At 43.3% G+C, this 26,972-nt stretch overlaps 2 protein-coding genes and 1 pseudogene across 26 annotated transcripts in view; all 3 read left to right on the top strand.

The window, feature by feature from the left end:
- Nucleotides 1-1,173: 1,173 nt before the first annotated feature.
- Nucleotides 1,174-3,477, top strand: LOC147644102 (uncharacterized). Its single transcript, XM_086830174.1, has 4 exons — nucleotides 1,174-1,543; nucleotides 1,615-2,360; nucleotides 2,422-2,802; nucleotides 3,086-3,477. Exons 1-2 carry the CDS (start codon nucleotides 1,219-1,221, stop codon nucleotides 1,959-1,961), a joined length of 672 nt encoding a protein of 223 aa, XP_086686300.1. The 5' UTR covers nucleotides 1,174-1,218; the 3' UTR covers nucleotides 1,962-2,360; nucleotides 2,422-2,802; nucleotides 3,086-3,477.
- A 250-nt stretch (nucleotides 3,478-3,727) lies between these two features.
- Nucleotides 3,728-8,252, top strand: LOC110182852 (ran-binding proteins 9/10 homolog; annotated as a pseudogene). Its single transcript, XR_015271051.1, has one exon. The product of XR_015271051.1 is annotated as a ran-binding proteins 9/10 homolog (transcript).
- A 1,232-nt stretch (nucleotides 8,253-9,484) lies between these two features.
- Nucleotides 9,485-26,972, top strand: part of rl (Mitogen-activated protein kinase rl) — a 198,743-nt gene continuing 181,255 nt past the window's right edge. For 3 of the 24 annotated variants that reach the window (XR_015271064.1, XM_086830195.1, XM_086830210.1), the window contains exons 1-2: nucleotides 9,772-9,898; nucleotides 10,165-10,360. Coding sequence is in view for 19 of the 24 variants with exons in the window: in XM_086830195.1 (XP_086686321.1) it covers nucleotides 10,203-10,360 (158 nt within the window). In the remaining 5 variants the exon portion in view is untranslated. Of the gene's footprint in view, nucleotides 9,618-9,714; nucleotides 10,361-26,972 lie in introns of those variants that run through there. The other 21 variants (XR_015271066.1, XM_086830199.1, XM_020950989.2 and 18 more) reach the window with 14 other exon arrangements.

The raw sequence follows: 26,972 nt of genomic DNA, 5'->3' as shown, positions 1-26,972 counted from the left end.
CTGTGAACGCCGTCAACTCCTTGATCTTCTCGTCCAGTTTGATCTGCCAGAACGCAAATTTCAAATCCACGCTGGAGATGAAATGCGTTTGATCGATTCTGGACAGGATTCCGTCGATACTAGGCAAGGGGTAAGCGTCCTTGACGGTCACGTCATTTAGTTTCCTGGTAGACGCCACAGAACAGAACACAACAGAATCTATTCTTTCCAGGCTTCGACTCCACTGTCGTCCGGTTGCTCCAAGGGCTCTTGCTCTCCTCGATGACTCCCAGGGCTAGCATCTTGTCGACTTCGTCCTCGACCCCCTTTTGCTTCGCTGGAGACATCGGGTAGGGTCGGACTTTGAAAATTTTGGCGCCTTCCACCAGCTCTATGGAATGTTTCTCCAGGCTAGTCGTTCCCAAACCATCCTTCTCGAAGGTGAGGAACCTCTGCTTGATTTCCTCTAACTCTCGGTTCTCGGCATCAGATAATGTCCAGGATTCGGGATCCGTCTTTTCCTCGTCGTCATCTTCCTGGTCGGCGTAGTGCTCCATCTCCCTGGCGTGAACTTCTTCGGCTTTCTTCACCCCTTGAACCGGGATATCTCCAACTTCGGTGAAGCCAGGTCAAACGCCCGTCAAAAGTCGACGCCGAGGTATGCCGCCTGTCCCAGATAAGGGCACAGATAGAAATGAATGTTTTCTACCCTTCCCTCATACTCCACAGGTACCTCTATCCGTCCGATGATTGACCGATCCTCTCCAGCGGCAGTTCGCACCACCGAGAAGTACCTCTGCACCGGCACACCCATCGCGTCCACCAGTTCCCTGCAGCCTTTTCCGAGCAGACTGACGCTCGCCCCGGTGTCCAACAACCCAGTCAGCTGCTGGCCTGAAATCGTTACCCGGGCGAACGGTCTGGGATCCTGGGTGCCGCCCCGCTTGACGGCCGCGACGACTTCTCGGCGCTTCCGCTGGCGTTTCCGAAACCGATCTCGTGCCTTTCGAACCGTCCGGGAGACCTCACGCATGCCGCTCAGCTGATGCTCCTCGAATATACGGTTCCTGACCTCTAAATACCGTCGCATGCGCTCTTCATAGGGTAAGTACCTTAAATTATTTGTAGAATTATCCTTAACGTCTATCTTGTTATTTTTTGGGTCTCCTACTGCGCGGAATTCCGCGTTGGGCGAGCCCCTTCCGCTCTGGGATCGCCCCGCCGTCCGTTTCCCATAAAATGCGGGCACTTCGGAGCGACGGTGTCGACCTTTCCGGAACGGAAACAAAAAACTTTGTTCAGCTCCTGCCCGCAATCCCGAAAGCCGTGGTCCATGGCTCCACAATTCCAGCAGCCAGCCCGGAAAGGATTTCGAGGCCGCTCCCGAACTTCCTGCACTTGCAGTGGTTGCTCGTCTTCATCCTCCTCTGGCTCTGGAGCGAACGCCTCGCTGACTCGGTTCCGTTCCGATCCTTGGTAGCGCGTTGGTGGTGGGAATTGGGCCCGAGCTCTGCGTCCGAAGGTACGCTCCACCTTGAGGCTCTCCTGCTGCAGCTCATCCACAGTGAGTAGCTCCATCGCATACATGAAGCGAGCGATCCCTTCTCTTAACCCTTTTTTCATCACCTTAACCAGGTGACGCTCCGGCATCGGCTTCCTCAGGCGAGAAGCAAGGGTTTGCATCGCGTGCAGATAATCATCTACGCTCTCCCCTGGTTGCTGCTCCCGCTGCAGTAGCTGATGCATCCGCTGATGCTCCGTCTCGTGGCTCTGGAACCGATCTAGCAGCGCTCGGCGTAGCTGATGCCAGCTGTCCAGTCGGTGCTGCAGCACGTGGATCCAAAACCACTCCAGGGCCCTACCTGTTAGCAGCGTGTGGAAATTTCTCATCACCTCGGCCCATGAGCAACGCGATTGCCACTGGAGGTACTCCAAGCGAAACAGGAAGCCTTCGATGTGGTTCCGCTCGTCCTCACCGCTGAACGAGACGTTCCACCTATCCACCCTTGTGACCTGGGGACTGACTCCTGCATCCCAGTTGACGTACGTCCGTTCGTCACGGAATCCGCCGGCGCGGCGGTCCTCGACACGCCAGTTCCGACCAACGCTGTCATCCCGACGCGTCTCCTCAACCTCGGTGGAACCGTCGGGGCTGAATGAGTAGATCTCGGCTGGATCTGGCGCCCTCTTGGGCGGCTTCGGCGGAACTCGTGGCGTAGGCCTCGTTGCATGACCGACGGACGTCTGTCCATGCCTGGGTACCGCTCCGCGGGCGTCGTGCACGGGCTCCCTCGCTCGTCCAAACGGAGGTGGTGGCTGCTGTGGGCGCTGTTGTTGTCCTGTTGCTGTCGACTGCTGCTGCTGACTCTCGATCCCTCCAGGTAAGTGCTGCTGCTTTGTGGCGGGTCTCAAAACTTCATTAATCAGCTTCATCATTTCCAGAAACCCGGCCCGCATCTCGTCCCGCAAGCTCTGGCTGATCCCATCTTCTTGGGTCTTGCGGTATGTTTCCGCCGCCTGAGCCAGGGCGAGGTTCACCGCCGACTTGGCTGTGGAATCTACGGGCGGATCTTGAAAATGTACTGCCCGCTGAGCGGGATCCATTCCCATCAGATGGTCAGCTGTGGCCCCGATCGCCTCGAAGTCCAGCAATTTAGTCTTTGCTTGCTCTCCCGGCTCCTCCAGCTGTTGGTCTTGCCGCCTAGAAGGGGGTGTCCTCGGCAACCCCATGGAGTCCCGCGGCGGCGCGTGCCCGACAGCACCCTCCCCATCTGTGGACCACAACTCCTCTTCCTGGGCTGAAGGACCCTTCGACCTGAGCTGGTAATTATTTCCCCTGTCCCTGTCCATAATCCAATTCTTTAATTCCTAACCGCTACCGACTTTATTCACAAAATAAATAAATATGTAAACATAAATAACCTAACATAAATAAATTCACATGCAACAAACATGTAATTAAATAACTCAATACATAAGTAGATCAATAAATAAATAATTAAATGGAGAAATAAATATACGAATAAATAGATAAATAAATCTTCTTCTACCTGCATACGCTACCAAAAAAAATTCACTAACTTTTCTTTTCCCTTCTAAATTTCAGGGGAGATGGAGCCGATTAACCGCCGGTGGACTCCGCGTCAGAAGCTTGCGTCTTCAATTGTCCCGTGTCGTCCCTAATCCGGCCATTCGTCAACTGGACTAACTTTCAGCTGGGCTGAAAGTCGCCAGTTAAGGACATGGGCCGTCAGCAGTATTCCGTAGGATTTTCCTCGATGGCTGGAACTCCGAGGCTCTGATCGTGGTGGTCGTGCAGCGCGCAGTGGGACCTGCGGGTCACGACTTCACCAACAGGATGATACCAGGAAACCCCTTCCGCCAGGAAACCCCAAGGATCTGCCCAACATTTACATTAACATCAACATTAACATTAACATCGAAAACAACCAAACTTTACGCTAATATAAATAAACACTTATATCCGTATCTACAATATATCACAGTTTATATCACAATGGTTCTGGACTCGTGCTTTATGCACGGTCTGTGGTTAAGGGGTGCGAATCCGCAAGCCACCGAATGCGAGGGCTGGATGACCTAGGACGTAGCCTTTCGAGACGTCGTCATCCCGCTATTCTTTTATTTGTTTTTTTTAAGTTTGGGCGCCATATTGTAACGGAACTGCATCCTTTCTCGGGCAACGCCAGGCTAGCTCAGTAGGCCCAGGGCTGGGTCCGACCCAATGCCCGCAGTCCGCACAATTAAATATCGGAATAAATCGGACGTCTCTGACAACACTCCTCACGAACCACAACTCTCATCACTAATTACAACAACGACAGAAAAAAATTTAAATAAACAATTAAATCAAGACGGACGGACACGGCTGAGAAAAATTGGTGGCATTGGTGTTTCTGCCACGACGCCCCACCCATCCTGTGATGCCTCCTGGTTATCTAGGGGCATCACCCATCTCCGGCGGACCGGAGCCTATTCCAGGCGGTCTGGCGACCGGCTCTCCTCCCCCAGGTAAACTGGTCTACTCCGCTTTCATAATAATATTTGATTTTAATTTATATTCACAAACGTATACTCCTTTTTGCTATTGGTCCTCACCCCACTTCCGGCAAGAGCGTGGCCTTAGCCAGGGATGCGCTTGCGCCAAGGCTGTCTGTTTTGGGGACTCAAAACTCCCGGAGAAGAAGCCTTCTATGATTCGGCCTCAATCGGCCACAAAATTATGTTTCCCTCTTTGTTCCCTAATCCCTGCTGGAGCTCCAAGAGAAATATAGGGGTATGGGTGCTCGCAACAAAAAAAACAAGAAAGAGAAAACGACCGGCTTCTACTCCGTTCCCCTTGGATCACAGCGCTCGTGTTGCACCAACCCCGGACCCAGGATACGGTCGAGCGGAGGATACGGGTAAGGAACGAGTGAAACACAAAACACTTAATATTATCATAAATTAAACAGCAAACTAAACTAACTAACTAAACTACAGTACAGATTTAGTACATAAAATCAAAATTCGTAGTTTTTAACCAGAAGCAATTGCTCGAAGACCGCACCGGCACCACCACAGCCACAGCCATCCACGACTCCTCCATCGACGGCACCACAGCGGGAGCGAGAGCAGCATTTGGAGGAGGAGCAGCCACCGCCTGTGTTGGAGGATCAGCAGCAGCATCCGGCCCTACAGTTGCAGGATCAACAGGTGCAGCAGGAGTTGCCGGTTCAACCCTTCCAGGATCACGAACAGCAACAACAACAGCACCTGCACCAGCAGCAGTTATCGGCAGAGGAGCAGGATCGTCAAGGGCAGGAGCCGTACCCAGATCAGCCGCAGCCGGCTCAAGACGCTTCTCTGAATGAGGATCAATCGGCGAGGGAAGCTCAACTACTTCAGGTCCAACCGGATCCCATAGCCGAAGCAGAAGTCGAACATCTCCTCCTCGAAGACGTGGACGAGCAGGAGGACTCAGAGTCTCAGGAGCTGCCAGGACCGCCGCCGCCACCTGTCATGATCATTGACGAGAACTTAGAGGTCAACGCCGAGGTCGTGGAGGACGAAGACGACGCTGAGGTTGTAATCGAAAGCGTCCAGATAGTGGGCAGGTAGTTTGCCTCCCCCTCCGCCTATATTCGGGCCCTGCGCCTGCACTCACGTCACTCGTCGAGAGTTGCACCACTGCCCCAGCTGGTCCGGGCGCCACGAACCGCCAGCAACGATACCAGCAACAACACCAACAACAACAATAACAGTAATAACAACAGCACTGGCAATTCGCGACGCACTCGCCACTTTTACAGCAACAACGGCCGTCACTTCAGCAACGACATGTTTCCCAGCCACGCCCCCCGGACCAGTGCCCAGGGCTCGCCCCGGGTGGGCAGCGGAGGACGTCGCAACCAGCACTCGGCCCGCACTTCCGCCTCCAATTCGCCGCAACACAAGGGCGTTGATCCCTAGAGACTGCTGTATCCCAATGTCAACGAGAGCGAGACTCCGCTGCCGCGGTGCTGGAGTCCGCACGACAAGTGCTTGTCCATCGGACTGTCGCAGAATAACCTGAGGGTTACATACAAGGGGGTAGGGAAGCAGCACAGCGATGCTGCCTCCGTGCGCACCGCCTACCCGATCCCGTCCTCCTGCGGACTGTACTACTTCGAGGTGCGGATTATCTCCAAGGGACGCAACGGGCATCGGCCTGACCGCCTAGCAGTTCCGAATGAACCGCCTGCCAGGTTGGGACAAGCAATCAATCACGGCGACGACGGCAACTCGTTCAGCTCCTCCGGGAATGGACAGACATACGGGCCCACCTTCACTACCGGCGACGTTATCGGCTGCTGCGTCAATTTTGTGAACAACTCATGCTTCTACACGAAGAACGGCGTGGATCTGGGCATCGCATTTAGGAACTTGCCGACCAAGCTTTATCCAACTGTGGGCCTGCAGACGCCCGGCGAGGAGGTGGACGCCAATTTTGGCCAGGAGCCCTTCAAGTTCGACAATATTGTAAAAATGATGAAGGAGATGCGCTCGAGTGTACTGCGCAAGATTGACAGGTACCCGCACCTGCTGGAAACCCCGGAGAACCTAATGAATCGATTGGTCTCCACCTATCTGGTGCACAATGGCTACAGCAAGACCGCAGAGGCCTTTAATGGCTACACAAACCAGCCCTTCGACGAGGATCTCTCTTCCATTAAGACGCGTCAAAACATCATCAAGCTAATACTAACTGGGAAAATGAGCCAGGCCATTGGGCACACCCTGCGGTCCTATCCCGGGCTTTTGGAGAACAATAAGAACCTCTGGTTCGCCTTGAAGTGCCGCCAATTCATCGAGATGATCAACGGAGCCGACGTTGAGAATGCCAATAACAATAACATGCCAACGAATCAGACGTCTGTGATACAGTCCATCAAGGCGTTCAAGCACAGCAAGAGCGGAAATGGCAATGGTAACGGAAACATTAATCAGTCATCACAACAGCAACCGAACAACACTGCGACTCCAGCTGTGATAAAGCCACAAGTGGGCGACAAGGCAGATACGAAAAGCATGCTGGTTGACGACAACTCCAACAAGTGCTTGGAGCATGACAGCAACAGCATGGACGTCGAAATGGAACCCTGCCAGAGTCATTCGAACGGTGGCGGCGGCGGCGACTCCAACTCCTGCTCCAATGGCAATGCCAGCGCCGTTCGCAACTCTCTAGATGCCATCGACGAGGAAATGGACGTAGACGTTTCACCCTCGTCGCGCAGCGGTGGCCGTGTGATCGAGAAGATTCTGGAATTTGGAAAGGAACTGTCCAGCATGGGCCAGCAGCTTGAGAAGGAGAACCTCATGACGGAGGAAGAGCGTCAAATGTTGGAGGATGCATTTAGCTTGATTGCCTACTCAAATCCGTAGTCCAGTCCCTTGGGCTGGCTGCTGTGTCCCTCGCGTCGGTGGAACATCTCCACCACTCTCAACTCGGCCATATTGGAGTCACTTAACTTCGGCCGTCCACCGCTGGAGTATCTGGTGGCTCACGCCTCTGAGCTAATCAAGATCATCGGACAGCACTCGCTGGGCGAGGATGCTTTCATTACCATCGACGACGTGTTCCCGCAAAATTGACCCAGTTCGCCGACGCTGCTGAAGATGTTCGAGACCACGCTGACCCTGCCGCGCACCAGTGTGCTCACAGAACCACCCCTGGGCAGCGCCGGCGTTGGCGGAGCCGGGCCCTCTACATCAACGGCAGCAGTCGCCGTTCAGACGACCAAGCGCCGACGACGACGCCGTAATAAACGGCGCCGCAAGTCCTCACTGTCCAGCAGCACTGATGCACCCACCTCCCGCACCTATGATCCCGTGATGACGGGCAGCAGTCTCCGTTCAGCGGCAGCTGCGGTGGCTGCTTCGGTCAACGTGGGCACAGGGCCAGTGCGTCGGGGTCGGCATCGTAGCAGCGGCAGCGGAGTCAGCTCATCTTCGCGGTCGGCACAGGGAACAGCAGCAGCAGCGTCGTCGGCGGCAGCAGCAGCAGCTGCAAGGGCGGCTGAGGAAGAGGACGCGACAGGGCAAGAAGAAGCGGAGGGGACAGAGAAAGAAGAACCAGTGCGTCCATGTTCGGGGATCCGCAGGATTTCTTCGAGACGCTCGACTAAATTTAGATTATTTACAATTCGTAGTAGGTTAAATTTTGTTGTTACTTTTCCCGCGTTCTCATTTATTTCAAACATAATGCCCTTCTTTTAATTGTTCGAGCGAGTAATATGCTAAAGATGATGATTTCGGAGTGATTTTTAATATTTTAACATTTATGCAACACATATTTTATATAGTCTCTTTCTAAGCGTAAAGTGTGTAATAGTATGATGTATCCTTAAATTTCCCAACTGTGCTGCGACACGACACCTTCCAGAACTTACTTCTCCACGCCCAAAATATAATCTAGAAAGTGAACTAGTTAAGTGTTCATCCATCTAATTAGCATGTTGGAATAGGAAACCCATAGTTAACTGGTATAAACGTAAACGTAGTAGACTCTCCTCCCCCTCGTTCAAATATTTCCCAATTTCCAGTGTTTTCTCTTCGATTATCTCATCATCTTTGTGGCAAGACTAAGCGCGAGCAAATTAAACATTTCAAGTGTAATATTTTCTCTATAGAGTTTAAGCATATTAAATTTACTCTATATATATATAATGTATACACAGATCAGGCAAAGCAAGCGCAGATATACCATTAAACTGGATAATCGTTTAAAAATATATTGTATGGATGTGTATTTCATGAAAAAAAAAAAAAAAATGGCCAACCCCCTTGTAATGGCCCTTTCCGGAACGGACTCACCGGATTAGCTGGCAGCGCTCTGGGCTTCTGCGGCGGCTCTGGTCACGTTCTCGTCGAATAGTAGGTGGCTTCGGCTACTGCGCTACGGCTTAGGCGGTGTTGAGGCGGTTCTCGCGGCTCCGTCGGCTAGGCTACGGCTCCGGCTACTGCGGTGATGGCTCCGGCCACGTGAGGCGGCGGCAAGCGCGGCTCCGGCTACTGCGGTGATGGCTCCGGCCACGCTTCGGCGGCTAGGGGCACTACGGCCGCTTCGGATACGGCTCCGGCTACTGCGGTGATGGCTCCGGCCACGTGAGGTGGCGGCAAGCGCGGCTCCGGCTACTGCGGTATGGCTCCGGCCACGTGAGGAGGCAGCAAGCGCGGCTCCGGCTACTGCGGTGATGGCTCCGGCCAAGCTTCGGCGGCTAGGGGCACTACGGCGGCTTCGGCTACGGCTCCGGCTACTGCGGTGATGGCTCCGGCCACGTGAGGCGGCGGCAAGCACGGCTCCGGCTACTGCGGTGATGGCTCCGGCCACGTGAGAAGGCAGCAAGCGCGGCTCCGGCTACTGCGGAGATGGCCCCGGCCAAGCTTCGGCGGCTAGGGGCACTACGGCGGCTTCGGATACGGCTCCGGCTACTGCGGTGATGCGGCTCTGAGCTACGGAATGGAGGCGGCGGCACTGAGGCGACGGGACTGAGGCAGCTCTGGGCTACGGAATGGAGGTGGCGGCACTGAGGCGGCGGCACTGAGGCGACGGAACTGAGGCGACGGAACTGGGCGGCTCTGGGCTACGGAATGGAGGCGGCGGCACTGAGGCGACGGAACTCAGGCGGCTCTGGGCTACGGAATGGAGGCGGCGATCGGTCACCTCGTCCACCTTTTCCTCGTGGACACGTTCCTTCTTCTCGACTTTTTAGCGAAATCCGTCGCACACGTTTTCATCCACAATTTTTCTGCCGGGTTTTTTCCATTACCATCTCCATTTATAGCCCCGGTTCCTTCCCTCTGTTCCAGAGGTCCAGCCGTTACTTTTCCTATTCCTTCATTTCCTTTGCCGAGAGAAAGGGCAAGAACCCTTTCTCTTAGGCCGCATTTGAACTTCCCGGTTCGCTCATTTTCCTCACCCCCTCCTGGACCAACCAATTCCACCTGTCCCCATCGCTATATCGATAGTCCTTCAGTCCGTTCCCACCCGAAATGCAACATAATTTCTTATTCGTTTTTTCGGTCATTTTCCCACCACAAGGTTGTTAAAAATATCAGCAAAATGAGATGTACAGCTGTTTAAAAAAAAAATTAAGGTTTTGTAGAAAAATACAAATGGAATATTCATGTTTTATTGATGGTTTTTTTACATAAACATTATTTTGATGATTCACTTTTCTGGCAAATATGTTTATAATATTACCGATACATTGGCCATATTTTCGGTATTCCGTTTTTAGCAGCAAAGGAATTTCCCTTATTGTTTTATAGTATAATTTTAGTATATATGAAAATCCAAAGTAAAACAAAAATATTATTTTCTGTCTGACGGTATTATTTAACAGTAATTCCGCGGTCACACTAAATTAGATGTAAAGTAAATAAAGATTTAATTCAAATATTCTCATTTCCAATTTTTCCTTGGATAGGTTTTATTGTATATTAGATGCAAAATTTCGTATTTAAGTATTCTTTTAAGAATTATTACATGCTGCAAAAAAGGAACTCAATTCATACAAAGGGTGTTGTCCCATAAATTATGTACATATATACATATGTATATATACACATTAAACTGAATTTTATTCCAAACAGTTCTCTAACGCTTTACCAACCGTTTGTTATTATTATTATTTCGTGAAGATTCCTAGTTTGACATCTATCACAAAATTCAAACCGAAATGGCGACATCAAATGCAATTGGATCAGGAGTTGATAGTGCAGTTTCTATTGAAGTCCATCAGCCTAACGCTGAAGTAATCAGAGGACAAATTTTTGAGGTGGGCCCTAGATATACGAAACTTACGTACATAGGAGAAGGAGCTTATGGCATGGTCGTGTAAGTACGCTTTAACTATGTGGTTTTTTTTTCAGTAAATACCAACAAATTAATAATAATAGTACATAAATATGCAAACGTACCTACATACTATGTATATAACTGTGTACATGGATAAGAAATTTATAAGAAATAACACTTGCAAAAAAACAAAAACAGTAATACATATGTATGTTCGTTGAATGCAAATTTAATGCTTATGTTATATTATGTTATGTTATCAATAAGGATTTAAATATTTGCATGTATGTATATGTACATACACATATGTATGTAGCAGAACTCTGGACATTTAAAAAATAAAAGCTGTATGTATGTACAAATTTCATATACATATGTATATGTACATACATATACCCATTGTCCCTACTGGCAGAAATAAATTACAAACATACAGTGTGCTCATACCCTGCAGTACCACATGTCATTGAAAGGGTACTGTCATCAACAATTCATCAATGTGCCTGCTGCGACTTCTACCGAGCCGATTCTCTGCCGCAGCTTTCAGTCGGCAAAAGTGCCAAAACCGACTCTTTCGCGTTCCTTTTTGCTCTCAGTTGATGAATGACATCAGTAAAAATCAGCATTTATAAATGAAGATTCTCTTACACTCTCCCTTTCTTAATAATATAAGCGGAGTGGGTGATTTTTTATTTGCGATTCAACTTATGACGAAGTTAGGAGTAAAAAACATACATACATACATACATATGTATGTATACAACGTTAAAGAAAGGTTAAATCTTGTAAAATTCCAAATATAGTTTTTGATAAAGCAGTAAATGCATAAGTTAAATAGTTGAATTATATGGAAACCAATTGAAATTATGTACATACATATGTATGTATGTATGTATGTACATATATTAAAAACAGTGGAAATATGTGTGGAAAAACTAAAGGTTAAAATTTAAAATTACGAACTAACTTATACAATTAACAGAAAATTATATTTTTCAAATGCGTTGATGAAACATTAATGAATTGTTATTGAATCATTGATTTTTTTTATAAAGTGTTATTAATAACAGTATAGGACATCTTTATGTTAAATTCATCAGAAATTTGTAAAGATATTCACTGATAATTCATCAACAACAAACTCCTTTCTGTTGATGAATCGTTAAGGAATTACCAATTAATATTACTGCCACAGGACCACATGTCATCAATAGGCCATTGGCATCAACGTGCCGACTGCGACTTCTACTGAGTCGACGCTCTGCCGACTGCGACTTCTAATACACACAACAAGAATTCAGTTGCAGATCGACCGTGGAACGATGAGCAACGATATGTTTACAAGCGCTCGCACGTTTGAATGCGTGTACAAATTTCTGCATGCAGGGTCTTTTTCATACCCTGCAGTACCTTTCATCAGTAATTCATCAACGTTTCATCAACAGTCAAGGGGTGCTGTTGATTTTTCATCGATGACAGGCCATACAAACTGTTGATTTATTTAACATGGGCATGTCCTAGGCTGTCATCAATAAAAATTCATCAACAATTCATCGAGGTTTCATCAACAATTCATCGATGTTTCATCAACAAATTTCTCAACGGCCGGGCCATGGACTGCCGTCTAGACTACCGCCGTAACAGTTCGTGGGCAGAGCGTCGTAGTAGAAGTCGCAGTTGGCAGAGGGTCGACTCGGTATAAGTCGCAGTCGGCAGAGCGTCGCCTCGGTAGAAGTCGCAGTCGGCGCGTTGATGACATGTTGATGAAAGTGGCCTATTGATGACACGCGGTACTGCAGGGTAGATTTATGACTGCCACAGCCAGTGCGCCGCGGCGGCGGCTCACTAGCTTATGACGTCACAGCAATACTTAGCGGCTAGCGCTTGCATTGGGAGACAAATTATTTAAGTTATCTAACTATAATTACTACTTATTTTAATTTCAGTTTTTTTTTCTGACAATATATTTCCCAAAAGGCATTTTTGACCGACCAGAAATTATTCTTGCATTCCATATTGTAAGAAAACATTTTTATTTGTTTCAGTACATATGCATATTTACATATAAAATTATAATAATTAGGTATTATATACCCTGCAGTACCATTCATTAGTAATTACTCAACGATTCATCAACTATGTCGACGAGACTACCTTCTTAACTGTATCGTGGGCAGAGCCTCGACTCGGTGGAAGTCGCAGTCGGCACGTGGATGACTGAATTACTGATGAATGGTACTGCAGGGTTGTGGTAAGGGCTGTTTCAATTTAAAAGGTCATTTGATAATGTTCCACTGCTTAGCATGGGAACTTTGGAAAAATAAAAATTATGATTACACCATAATTTGCCGTTAATTATATGTGGGAGAAAACAAATTTATTATTTTTCATTATACAGGGTGCGGCACGAAAACTTGCTGATTTGTTTTTGGTGCCAATCGGCGGGGAGTGGTCGGGTAAGGGTGGGGAGTGTCTCATGTTTTAGGGGACTTCCTGAAGTTTCGTCTACACCGCAGTCAGTGGACATCATGCATTGGACGAAAGAGCAGCGCGCATTTGCCTGCGAGGCTTACTTTTTCAACGGTCGTTCCGTAATTGCCACTCAACTCAACATTCATCCTGCAGGTCGCGTTCCTGGCAGGCAGTCGATTGTTTTGTGGGTGAAAACATTCAGGAAGAGCGGGAATGTGACAAAATCCCATCCAGCTCATCGGAGAATAACATTCGGTAAGCAATCGCAAAGATACCCGTCGATATGCTTGAGAGAGTTCAGCTGAGCTTCGAAAATCGGGTATCTCAGTGCATTGAAAACGACGGCCATCACTTGTCCGATGTAATCTTCAAAACTGTGTAATAAAAACTTCAGAAGGTGTGTTACAAGAATAAAAAAAATTTGGAATGGTATATCAACTACTATTTTTTTTATAACCTTCTAAAATCAGCAAGTTTTCGTGCCGCACCCTGTATATTCGCTGTATGGTTGAAAACTGAAAAAGTTATAAATTGTAATTGTATTAATTTATCGTTCATTCCTATGGTAGATATATTATGATTCCGATTTTCGATTTAAAACTAATTTATAGAGTTCCTATGGCATGTATATGATATATTCCTCCGATCTGTATTATGACAATCAGAAGTGTTGCCAATTGCCGGCCTGTAAAAAATGACGTAATGGATGACGCAATGGCATCTCTGCACAGATAGTGATACGCTCGGGTCGCCGATCAATGGGAACCAAGCAAGTCACTATATGTCGCAATCAGTTATTTACACATCGAGTGAACAATGAATTCGGAAATACCAAATGCGTAGCTTAAGTCAAAACAAATAAATTAGCTGAAGCTACTGGACTTCTGCAGAGTGGTACAAAGTGGCCGGTTCAACAATGGAATAAATAGAGCGTACCTCGAAGGGGCTCGGCAGGATTTATGCCAAGTGGTGCAGAGCAACCGGGACCGCCACGGGACGCTGCTGGATTTATGGAAACAACTCAGCCATGTTTGGCGGTCAAGGCGGTTCAACGGTATTTGCGTAGCCAATAGGTAGGTTGGGTTTCAGGCCATATTTCAACCAAAATAATGCGGGCTTTTCTCAACCTCACAGCGCTAGAAGAAGAAGAAAGTAACGCAGTCTTTTTGACGCTGACTCAAATAGCATGACGTCAGGTCATATTTCGAGACTTACCTGAATTCTCCGTTTAACCCAAAAAGTGGCCGTTATGTATTGGCACTTGCGGTGTATTATTGTGCAGCTATGTCATTGGGGATTCTGAAATATCTGAATGATTCCGATTTGTTGAGTGAGCTGGTAGCTAAGCTGTCGAGCGATCTGAAGTTAGACTTGGGCAGGTGGCGGAAATTTGTCCAACTTTGATATTTGGCTAATCAGCGTTCTCGACGCTCTGAGATTAGCAAAAAATATACGTAAAGGATTCTTGAGCATGTCAATTTAGTCTAGACTCGTACTAATAATGGGAAAACGACTATGCTTCTATTGCTGTGCAAAGCATTTTGGCTGGAACTGCAGGATGAAGAAGACTTGCAATTTCGATGGATGGATTTTTAGAAAATATTATAACTTCTCCAATTTTGAAATATAGCCATAATATATTAAATTAGAATTTCTGTAAAATTTTACAAAAATCTGGCTACTATATCATATAGCTGCAATAAAAACAATCGTTAGATATAAATCTATATATATATAAATGCTATGTTCGTGTCTACTCCCTTTATAGACTTGAAAAGTTCTGAACCGTTTAAGCCCAAATTTTTACACAACATGCGTTGAGGTTCCAGCTCGGTTATTGTCTACTTTTGATGTTGATAGCTTATCTGCATTTGCGAATATATCAATTTTTCGCGTTTCCCCGTGCCCCTACTGCTGCGCCCTCTACAGGCAGCCAGCTGAATCAAAGCATTTCCTGTCAAACATTCAAAACATATTGAAAGAATAAATTGGAGATAAAAATTTTATTTTTTTGTTCAGGTTCAGTAAGAAACGAAGTCATGCCACCCAAGAAGTGGAGTTTGGGTCGTCGTACTCCCAATACAGAAGCAAACAGACGTAAGATTACGAATATGACTGACGAAGAACGGGCCTCCATCCGAGAGACTGAGCGGCTGAAAGCAATGCAGATGCACAACGAGGAATCAGCAGAAAGACGAGCAGATAGGCTTGAGAGAAAACGATTGAGAGTAAGGCAGTCGCGTTCTGCAGCAATCGATTTGATTCACTCTCAAAATAATGAACGGGACAGGGCAAGGGTAGCTGAAGCGCGTTTACAGCTTGCAGCAGTTCAAAACCTGCAATACAATCGTCTTGCATTCAGATATAATCCAACTGTTGATTACAGCTCGAATCGCAATGTCGTTGGCCGGATGCATCAGGTCTGCATATACTGTCAGGCTCCTTCGATTGAATCAGACGAAACTTCGGTCCGAGGAATATATCCATTTGCGGGATGCTGTGATGAATGACCGTAATACAACCAACGTTGGAAAGCTCACGATTTTGCCATACTCATACATAGGTAGTCCACGCCACATGCATGAATATGCTCAAGATGTCATGGCATATGTTCGTTGCTACGGCCGTCCAGACTTATTTATCACCTTCACATGCAATCCAGTTTGGTACGAGATAGTGCAGTTGTTATTTCCTGGACAATCGTCTAGGATAGGCATGACATCACAGCCCGTGTTTTCAGACAAAAGCTCAAGTCACTGATGGATTTCATTGTGAAACATGGAGTTTTTGGATCTGTGCGGTGCTGGATGTATTCAGTAGAATGGCAGAAGAGAGGATTGCCGCATGCGCACATACTGATTTGGCTGTATGATAAAATTACTCCAGACGAAATTGACATTGTGATATGCGCTGAGATTCCACGGGCAGAGGTTGATACAGATTTGCATGCAGTTGTCATCAAGAACATGATCCATGGTCCATGAGGTACCCTCTACCCAAGTTCACCATTTATGGTAGACGGGAAGTGTTCCAAGCGATATCCTCGAGCCAACTGTCAACTGAAGATGGCGGGACTTCGGCAACTTTAAAAATGAGAATTGGTGATATTGAGGTAGACAATCCTTGGGTGGTTCCATACTCACCCCTATTGTCAAAATCATACAAAGCGCACATCAACGTAGAATATTGCGATTCCGTGAAATCGATTAAATATAACCGCAAGTACGTGAATAAAGGCAGCGATATGGCAGTTTTTGGTGTTCAGGCAGAAAATGGTGACAGCAATGCAGTACGAGTTGTCGATGAAATCTGTCAATACCAGGCTGGAAGATACATAAGCAGCAACGAGGCTGCATGGCGAATTTTTTCGTTCCCAATTCATGAACGCTATCCAGCTGTAGTTCACTTGGCAGTCAATTTGGAGAATGGTCAACGTGTCTATTTCACAGAACTAAATGTGCCTTCTTCACCTTATGCCAGGAAGATGCTTTTGCCAGAACCTTGATGTATTCAGAAGAGCCCTCTTAACCACAATATGCCACAGAGAAACGTGGCAGGGTACAGCTAGTAATAAATATAAATGTATAGGTGAATGAAATGAAAGCAGCAACATATATGTATATAATTTATATTGTATTGATTCCGAAGTTCTTTCTGCAAGGGTATATAAGTTAGAAGTTAGCTTCTTTTTTTGTTTTTATTTATTTTTATAAGTAATACAAAAAATATATATACTAACTGCTTTATTCCAATATTTTTTTTTTAAACTACGAATTTATGACACAATAATGATATTAAAAAAAAAATACCAAAATATAGAGTTCATAATAAATATTGGTTTAAATCGTTTCCACACCACCATAGAAGAGACTTTCTTGCGCGTCTTATTTATTGTGGCATCCCCAATAGGCCTAGTCCACATTCATTATATAATCATTATCAAAATCGTTGCTGATTATTACTTATGACATACAATTCTGAGCTTTGCTTATTCCTTCTGCCTATCAGCTATCACAGTCCATTTGCAATGCTTAAAAAGTAAAACTTTTACAAGTTTATTTAAAAGATCTGTCTTATGCACATAACATTCATTATTTATATCAACCCTTAATGAGTAATCAATACTTTCATTTGTGCACTTATTGTATTTTTATATTTAGTTGTTTGTTAATTTTAAAAATATTTTCAAAAACCTTGATGTGGATTTTACAGAAATTAAAAAATATATCAGATGATGCTTTTAATTTTTCAAAGTCCCAGTCGCTCGAGTAGTCTTTTCATGTATAAAAAGCTCAGATGGTGCTCTTTTGTTGCTCTTTTTCTTTTTCTTTAATGAATAACGATCTGCAAATATTACAACTAGAAGCCTTTGCAATATATCCACAAAAATATCTACTCAAGGTTAATTCAATGCGTACATTATTACTCAAAAAATTATCCATATTTTTGTAAAATTACCTCTCATTGTCTTAGACAATTTGAATATGATACATAGTTTTTAATTGTATTCATGTCATGTCTTGTTTCCTATGACAGCTATATGATATAGTTGACCGATATTCATAAAATTTTACACAAAATTAGAGATTACTTTAGGACGGCTATATCTCAAAATTTAAGGGGGTAGACCACCCTGACATTTTTTAAAAATCGTTATCGACATCGGTCATAAATATATCTCATTATTTGTGGATTCTACAGCCATTAGAAGTGAGCGCTGCCGGTAAACTTTATAGTACTTTCTTTATCTTCTCAAAACTACATTTTTGGAAACTGCTGGACCGATTCTCTCCAAATTTTTTACACAGCTTCTCTATAACCTTCTCTGTGGCATGAAGTAGGGTTTTTCGATATTTTTTTACAGAAGTTATAATTTTTAAAAAAAAATTTTAAAAGTGCTCCCATTTGCTCAAAAAACTTTTTTTCCAATAACGGCTACGTCATGCTATAGCCATACTTATATAGTTTATAAAAAAATTTTCTTTTTGAAAATCAGATGACAAATGTGGTGTGCAGCATGTACACCATACGACCATTTCCTAAAAAAAATCCTTTTTAACTGGCTATATCTCCGCCATTCGTTAATATTTTTTTTTTCTTTCAATAAGTATTTTTTAGTTTAACATATGTACTTTAATGTACTAATAAATAAAAAGGTGTATTCTTAACAACTTTGTAAAAATGAATTTTTTTTAAAACCCTCCAATTTTCATGCGCTCAGGGTGGTATACTCCCTTATTTTGTTCTAAAAATTTTTCGATCGTTCCTATTACAGATATATGATAAAGTTCTGTGTTCTCTCAACACGGTGCTCATTCTGTTTGACTTTTAAACATATTGTCGACAAAGCCTGAAACAACCCAAAAAATTAGGTTCTTTATATTTTGGTCTTTATTATAAAAATATTGTAGCTTTTTGTTTAGCACCATCACCAAATGTCTTAACCCGTAATTTTAGAACTCTTAAGTAGTTCGAAAAAATAGCAAAGAGATTGACAATTGCCGGATAATTATTTATAGTCTTATTTCAACAAAAACCTGAATGTAAAATAGGTTTACGCTTAGCGTTGACAGAATTATAAAACTCTTTCGGGTTTTGCGAAATATGTAACCTGCAGGTCATCAAATAGTTTCTGTAGGTGATGTTTGACCTAGCCATTCAATAGCTAGATGAGACAGATTGAAAATTATGCGTTTAAATTTAGTAAATATATAGTCTATTCTATAATTTATGGTAAGCAAATTCTTTATTAAACCAGGAAGACTTATTCGAAATACAGGGGTGGTCAGATAATCAGATAATCGATAGTAGAATATGAATTCATGATTTAATTTATTTTTTATTTACATGCGATGCTTTGCGGATTTATCTACAACATATTTCAATTGGTTTAATCTAAGCGACGCGATAATTTTTATCTTTAGTATAGCAAGTCTAAAATTAACTTAAACAAGAAAGGAAGCTAACTTCAGCACGCCGAAGTTTATATACCCTTGCAGATAGAACTTCTATCACTAGGAATCCACACAATATAAATTATATATATTTGTGTTAAAAAACAATGAAGTAATACCTGCTTTCATTTCATTTACCTATACATATTATATTTGCAGTTTTACATTCACAGATTTGCATTTTTCCTCTACATCAAACTATCGTTTGTATGGCACCCAAATGATATAGTCGTCCGATTTTCAAGAAATTTGACACAAAATACTGATATATCTCAAATTTAATGAAAATCTTGTGAAAACTGAAGAAGTTATAATCTTTAATTTTATTAATTTCTTTTATTTCTTATAAAATGGCTATGTATAAAATTTGATGAAAATCTGCTGAAAATTGATAATGTTATACTTTTTAGTTGAATTAATTTCTCGATCGTTCCTATGGGAGCTATATGATATAGTCGTCCGATCCGTCCCGTTCCGACATAAATACGAGTGAGAGTATATAGAAAACTAACTGCAAAGTTTCATTCAGAAAGCTTCAAAACTGAGAGACTAGTTTGCGTAGAAACGGACAGACGGACAGACGGACATGGCTAGATCGACTCGGCTGTTGGTCTTGATCAAGAATATATATACTTTATATAGTCGGAGGTGCCTCCTTCACTGCGTTGCAAACTTCTGACTGAAATTATAATACCCTGCAAGGGTATAAAAATGTAGAAATTTTTTTTGTATCAAATTTTGGAATGCTAATAAATTTTCAAAAATCACTGCTTAAAATCGCGTTATTTCTTTTATTCATTTTTTCTTTATACCCTTGCAGGGTATTAAAATTTCAGTCAGAAGTTTGCAACGCAGTGAAGGAGGCATCTCCGACCATATAAAGTATATATATTCTTGATCAGGGTCAACAGCCGAGTCGATCTAGCCATGTCCGTCTGTCCGTCTGTCCTTCTGTCCGTCTGTCCGTTTGTCCGTTTCTACGCAAACTAGTCTCTCAGTTTTGAAGCTATCTTAATGAAACTTTGTAGTTAGTCTTTTATATACTCTCACTCGTATATATGTCGGAACAGGCCGGATCGGACGACTATATCATATAGCTGCCATAGGAATGATCGGAAAATGTAAAAAAAAAAATTATAACATTTTCAGTTTTCAACAGAATTTGATCAAATTTGATATATAGCCATTTTATTATACTGTACAATTTTGTGTAAAATTTTATGAAAATCGGACTACTATATCATATAGCTCCTATAGGAACGATCGGCAAATTAATACAATTAAAATTTATAACTTTTTGAGTTTTCAACAGATTTTCATCAAATTTGAGTATAGCCATTTTATATTAGTCTCAAATTTTGTGTCAAATTTCATGGAAATCGGACGACTATATCATATAGGTGCCATACAAACGATCGTTTGATGTAGAGGAAAAATGCAAATCTATGAATGTAAACCTGCAAATATAATATATATAGTAGAATGAAATGAAACCAGGTATTACTTCATTGTTTTTTACACAAATACATATAATTTATATTGTCTGGATTCCTAGTCATCGAAGTTCTATCTGCAAGGGTTTATAAACTTCGGCGTACCGAAGTTAGCTTCCTTTCTTGTTAATAGTGATTTCAGGTTAAAATTGCTAAATTGAATATCTAGTGTCTAAATAATTTAACAAAAGAGATGGAAAAACTGCGCGAATGCAATGCCTAGTAACTTGTCAACAAGCCGATCCAGCTGTTTTCGTACATGCTTATAAAGATAGGCCACTCTTCTGTGTTACATTTGAATGTCGCGAGATCCGCAGGTAATATATTGTATGTATGACTTTCTGTTAATTGAGATGCAGTTGGTTCAAATAGAAGTTTGGCTTCTCCTGTATCCCCTGCTGCTAGGCAATTATTGCGTATTTCTGCTCGATGTATTTCTTTTCAGCTTCGAGTGGCTCTTCTACATAGCACCGTTAAGTTTTTTGATTTTGAAGTGAAATTGAATTCGATTTTCAATATGGCATCATCATCATCATTTTCCAATTCGTTGGGGTGTGCTACAAATCGCTTCAAAGTTGAACGATTCAGATAGAGATATTTGCACAAGTCGCATGTCCATTGTAACTGGGCAATAGAGTTATCGACTCCAGGGCAGGCAAAGTTTTGGACGCTGTTTGATAGGCGGCTCTTATTGCATGACTTTCTTAATATTAAGTCTTTCTTCGTCGTCATATACGAATTTATTCCTTTCTTGTTTCAATGATAATTTATGTCATTAACATTTCACTGTACTAAAAATATAAAATTTCGTCTGCACCGCTTAAATTTCTTAAATTACAATTTATATGTATTATATTTACACTCGTTGGCGTTATTCGCAATGAGAAGTATTTTAAAGGTCGGCTCGTTTCGTTATTTACTGATAGTGACAGTTTTAAGACACATAACAAAATAAAGTCCAAGAATGAAAAAAACAAAAAGATTAAAGGAGGCAATATTCCAAATAATTCAGGCAACGTTAATAGCAGCTTCCTTCAACAACATTTTCACAAACCTGTTGCCAAAATAAAACATTTCTGATAAAGAAAATGACAATAGCTCTAATGAAAACTAAGATGACGAAGAGACTGTCCAAAATTCAATTCCAAATACTGACGAACGTAAATGTATTATTCTTTGAACTTATTTCAATATTTAATTACATCCGTGCAAATTTTAAAAATCTTGTGCAGAATATAATTTAAAACAAGAAAGAATGCTGAACTTGGCACGCTTAAGTTTGGATACCCTTCCAGTACCCTTCTGATTTAAAAAATTAAATGAAATGAATAGAAAAACTGACATGAATTCTACAAAACATGTAATGTGTTATTTAAAACTACAAGCAGTTTTGACTGCAAATAATTAAGATTATTACCAATGTCGTTTTGGAACAAAACTTGTTGAAAGTTCAATGCAAGTATTTACATTATTTTAAAATAAAAAAAGTCTAAAAAACATATTTAATAATACCTCATATATATTTCTTTTTTAAAATTGGGGTGTTATTTCCTTACGGAACTCCCATATTTGGGGACTTATTTCGTTTGTCTGAGATTAGATCATAGAAATGCGTTAAAATGATTCTTGGGCTAACTAAATTGCCAGCGATGTTAACGTTCAGAAGCTTTTGTATGAATACATGTTGATCATGCTGTGAGCCTCTTCCACTTCTCCCCCATATTTTCTCACAGTCTTTTATGAATGCGAAATCTTCCTGCAAAACATTTTACCAAATGATAGACCTATGGAGTCTATGCCGCAGCGCCTCGATCTTTGAGTTTCCCAGTTTTGGACATAAAACAGGTACCGAAATAATGATTATCGGCCTAATTTTCAAATGAAAAAATCAACCACTTGGAATAATAATAATAATAATAATAATAATAATTTTTTTTTTTTTTTATTGCCGTCGCAAAAAAAGGTATGTGGGGCTCGCACCCACTTAACCCACCCCCCCCCCCCCTCGCATTTGGCCGTGTTCCCACCTCGGAACAGCTTTCGCATTACTTCAAGGTGACGCCAATTCAGCGCAATGCGCTCTCATCTTCTTTTTGCGTCCAGATTACCCAGTTAATTCGTCCAGATCTTGCTTCTTAGATCTGAGAATGTTCTGCACGAATCCTGCGATGTGTTTCCACGTGTCTTCGCTGCCTATCATCTTCGTGACAATATTTTCTGGGTTTATTGCCCCAACAGCTTGTTCCAGGCAGTTCCGCGCAGGTCCGAATTTCTTACAGTGGAAAATGGTGTGTTCAGCACTGTCCATCTCCGCATCTCCATATACGCATCTGGCGTTGGTTCTTTTCCCTATAGAGTGCAGAAAGGCGGCAAAGTAGCCATGGCCTGTCAGCATCTGCGTGACGTAGTAATCCACATCTCCGTGTTTCCTTCCGTACCAAGCTACCAGGTTTGGTAACAGTCTAGCTGTCCATCTTCCCCTTGCTTCGGCTGCCCATCTTTCCTGCCATTGTTGGAGAATTACTTCTCTGGTCCGCTCAATAAAGCCTCTTGTCGTCTCTCCTTCCTGTCTCCTCATATATATTTGTTTTCGCGCTTTGGCCAATAGGTCGATTGGTCGGATACCGTTCGATATGCACTCGCGATTCGTAGAGCCATGGTTCTTTGTACCTCAAGTAGAGGTTTTGACCTGCAGGTTGTCTCAAGGGTGCCTGCCCAGACCTCACACCCGTACAGCATGATTGCGTGATTTATCTCCATTAAGAGTTTCCGCCTTGATTGCCATGAGTCTGCTAAGCGCCTTTGTAGTCTCGGTCGCCCGCTTCTTCGTCTCTTGTATGTGTGCATTGAATGTCAATTTTGAGTCCAGTCTAACTCCTAGGTACTTTATAACCTTCTGCGTCCTTATTAAAGTCTCTCCAACTCTCATGTCTATTTCTAGAGGGATCCTTTTTCTGCTGACTAAAAGTAGCTCTGTTTTTTCGTCCGCCAGTTTCAGGTCGTGTGAGTTCAGCCAGCTTTTTACGCGTGTCATTACTTGCGTCAACATACGTTCTGCGTACTCGGTATTTCGAGCTGTAATGACTGCGACTATGTCGTCCGCGTACCCCACAATAGTCGTGCCCTCAGGGATGTCTAGGTGAAAAATTTCATCGTAGCTGATGTTCCAAAGCTCCGGTCCAAGTATTGATCCTTGTGCCGCTCCTGAAGTTATCTCTATACATTTCTCTCCTGCTTTTGTTTGGTACAGTAGTCGTCGGTTCTCAAGATAGCTCTGTATTATCCGCATCAGGTATCCTGAGATTTGGAATCGTCTTTTCAAGACATCAATTATGTTGTTCCATTTAACGCTGTTGAATGCGTTTTTAACATCCAGTGTTGCTAGGAGAACTACCGGCCTCGAGAAAAGGTTGCCTTGTTGGCTGCTGAGCGCTTGGTTGACGACTTCTTGGATTGCTCCAATGGTCGACCTGCCTGGCCTAAAGCCATACTGCATCGGTGAAAGACCCCCACCTCTTTCGATCGCTGCTGATAGGCGTGGCTTAATCATTTTCTCTAGTAGCTTCCCGGTAGTGTCAAGCATACATAGTGGTCGATAAGCTGATGGGGTTAGGGGATCTCCTTTGCCCTTACTTATGAGAACTAATCGTTGCCTCTTCCAAATGTCGGGGAATTTACCGCTGGTAATGCAATCGTTATACATATCCAGCAGGATTTGGGGTCTGCTCTCCGCGATCACTTTGAGGACCTCTGCTGGGATGTTGTCGGGCCCTGGAGCCTTCTTCCCTTTTAAGGTTTTTGCCGCTTTCAGTAGCTCGTCCACTGTGAAGAGTTCGATCTGTTCTGCTATTGGTGGAGAAGTTCTCGCTTTACTGTTTGTATGAGTGGGGAATAACGTTTTGACTATATGGTCCATTTGTTCTTCCTCCAGTTCTGGTGTTGTGCTTCTTGTTCTCAGCTTCTTCATCACGATTTTATACCCTAGCCCCCATGGGTCAGAGTTGACGTCGTTGCAAAGGCGTTGCCATTTTTCCGTTTTGCTCTTCCGGATGGCAGCATTTAAGTCCTTCTTGGATTTCTTAAAATTGTCATTAAGTTCTGTGAGAATCCCCCTTCCTCTAGCCCTCGTGAGGCGGCGTCTGTTTTTAATACACGCTTCTCTAAGAGCTTTTATCTCTTCTGTCCACCAATACGCTTCTTGTCCTTGTCTTCGAGGATTGCCCTTTTTTGGCATTGCAGCGTTGCAGGCCTGTTTTATGATTGCCAGGTTGTTGCTAACTGCGTTACCACCGCTCTGTCGGTTCTGCCTTGCGTCAATTTCTTGTATCAGCCTTGCCTTGTCTAGTTGGTTAACGTTCCATCCTTTTCTCGTTGGTCTCAGTCACTTCGTTTTCTGCTATGTTAAACGTTATATAGTTATGGTCGCTTCTGTTGTAGGTGTCGAGGATTTTCCAATCGGAGATCTTGTGCGCACAGTTTTCTGTCACTAGGGTTATGTCGGGGATTGTGCCCTCGTTCTTGCTAACTGCGTTACCACCGCTCTGTCGGTTCTGCCTTGCGTCAATTTCTTGTATCAGCCTTGCCTTGTCTAGTTGGTTAACGTTCCATCCTTTTCTCGTTGGTCTCAGTCACTTCGTTTTCTGCTATGTTAAACGTTATATAGTTATGGTCGCTTCTGTTGTAGGTGTCGAGGATTTTCCAATCGGAGATCTTGTGCGCACAGTTTTCTGTCACTAGGGTTATGTCGGGGATTGTGCCCTCGTTCCCCACTCGATGGAATGTCGGTATTGCTCCTACATTTGCTGATAGCATTCCGATACTTGCTGCCATATTTAGGACTCTACGGCCTCGAGAGTCAGTTGATGCCATGCCCCATTCTTGAGCCCTTGAGATAAAGTCTCCTGCTATTATAAGGTTTCCTCCTATTCGCCTGGCGTTGTCTTCAATACATTCAAGTTTCGTCTGGAAAGTCTGAATGTCGTCACTTGGGGTCAAATAGCAGCTGAATATTGTCCAGTTTCTTATTTGTGTTAGGACATGGCATCTTCCTTTTTTGTCGCCCCTGTGTGAAAGATTGGTAAGGTCGGGGATCCAGATCGCCGCCGTCTTTGTGTCGTCTTCTAGCCAGACGCCTTCGTCCCGTTTCTTATATTGTTCGCTTATGATAACAACGTCAATTTTGTTTTCCAGCACAATTTGGTGCAGCAGGTCATTTGCCGTTCTGCTTCTATGCATATTTGCTTGCAGAACCTTCATGGCTTTCCTTTCCTGGCCACACTGGGGCAATGCGCCGTCCCAGGGAGGTGTCCGACGTCGCTCCTGTTCTCTGATGTACAGATACAGCATCTCGGAGCTTTAGTGCAGGTCTTCATTTTATGACCACTTTCACCACATCTAATGCAGAGGTCTCTCCTATCCGGTCCTTTGCAATCCTTTTGCAAATGTCCCACCCCGAAACATTTGAAGCATCTCTTTATATCGAGACAACGCTTAACGCGGCATCGGGTCCATCCTATAACGTAACAAACGCTCTCCTTTGTTCTGAGCTGTTTACTCCTGTCAAGTGGATTATGATTTCCTGGTGCGTGTCGCCTATACCTTCTCTGATTGCTGAAATTATTTCGTCTTCTTGTGTGATGCTGTCGATGTCTCTGATTTCCAGTTTGGAATTCCAGGCGGAATCAGCTTTGAATCTTAAGGGAACTCAGAGCAGGATCAAATAATTTATTTCTTCTTCATTTATTTATAAAACTGTATAATTTGTTAAATTATTAGCACAATTTTTATTAGCATTTTATTTTAAACGTGTGTTACGGGTCTTCCGTCCGCGCGTCCGTCCTCACTCCTTAAGGATTAAAAAAAACCGACTCCCTGATAGGCGAGCAGAGAAGATTTCGGCCACTCTCGTTTCCTCTCTTCGCTGGCACGAAGCACGGCGTGCCAGCGAGGTCGGAGGTGCCTCCTTCACTGCGTTGCAAACTTCTGACTGAAATTATAATACCCTGCAAGGGTATAATGATATTTGATGAAAATCTGGTGAAAACTGAAGAAGTTATAATCTTTAATTTTATTAACTTCTTTTATTTCTTATAAAATGGCTATGTATCAAATTTGATGAAAATCTGTTGAAAACTGAAAATGTTATACTTTTTAATTGAATTAATTTCTCGATCGTTCCTATAGGAGCTATATGATATATTCGTCAAATTTTCATAAAATTATACAAAAAATTGTAGAATAATATGAAATGGCTATATCTCAAATTTGATTAAATTCTATTGAAAACTAAAAATGTTGTCGCCACCGCGATTGTCAGTCTTCCGACAACAGCCACCGCCATTCTCATTCCTCTCAAATTTCTCGATTGTTCCTTTGGAAGCTATATGATATATTAGTCCGATTTTCATAAAATTTTACACAAAATTGTAGAATAATATGAAACGGCTATATCTCAAATTTGATGAAAATCTGTTGAAAACTGAAAATGTTATACTTTTTAATTGAATTAATTTCTCGATCGTTCCTATGGGAGCTATATGATATAGTCGTCCGATTTTCATAAAATTTAACACAAAATTGTAGAATAATATGAAATGGCTATATCTCAAATTTGAACAAATGATGTTGAAAACTAAAAATTTTATAATTATTTTTGTAAAACTTTTCCGATCATTCCTATGACAGCTATATGATATAGTCGTCCGATCCGGCCCGTTCCGACATATATACGAG

The sequence above is a fragment of the Drosophila serrata genome, unplaced genomic scaffold, assembly GCF_035046125.1.
Source record: "Drosophila serrata isolate PLE 108 unplaced genomic scaffold, ASM3504612v1 contig_229, whole genome shotgun sequence".
Lineage (NCBI taxonomy): Eukaryota > Metazoa > Arthropoda > Insecta > Diptera > Drosophilidae > Drosophila > Drosophila serrata.
This window is presented reverse-complemented; position numbering and strand designations above follow the sequence as displayed.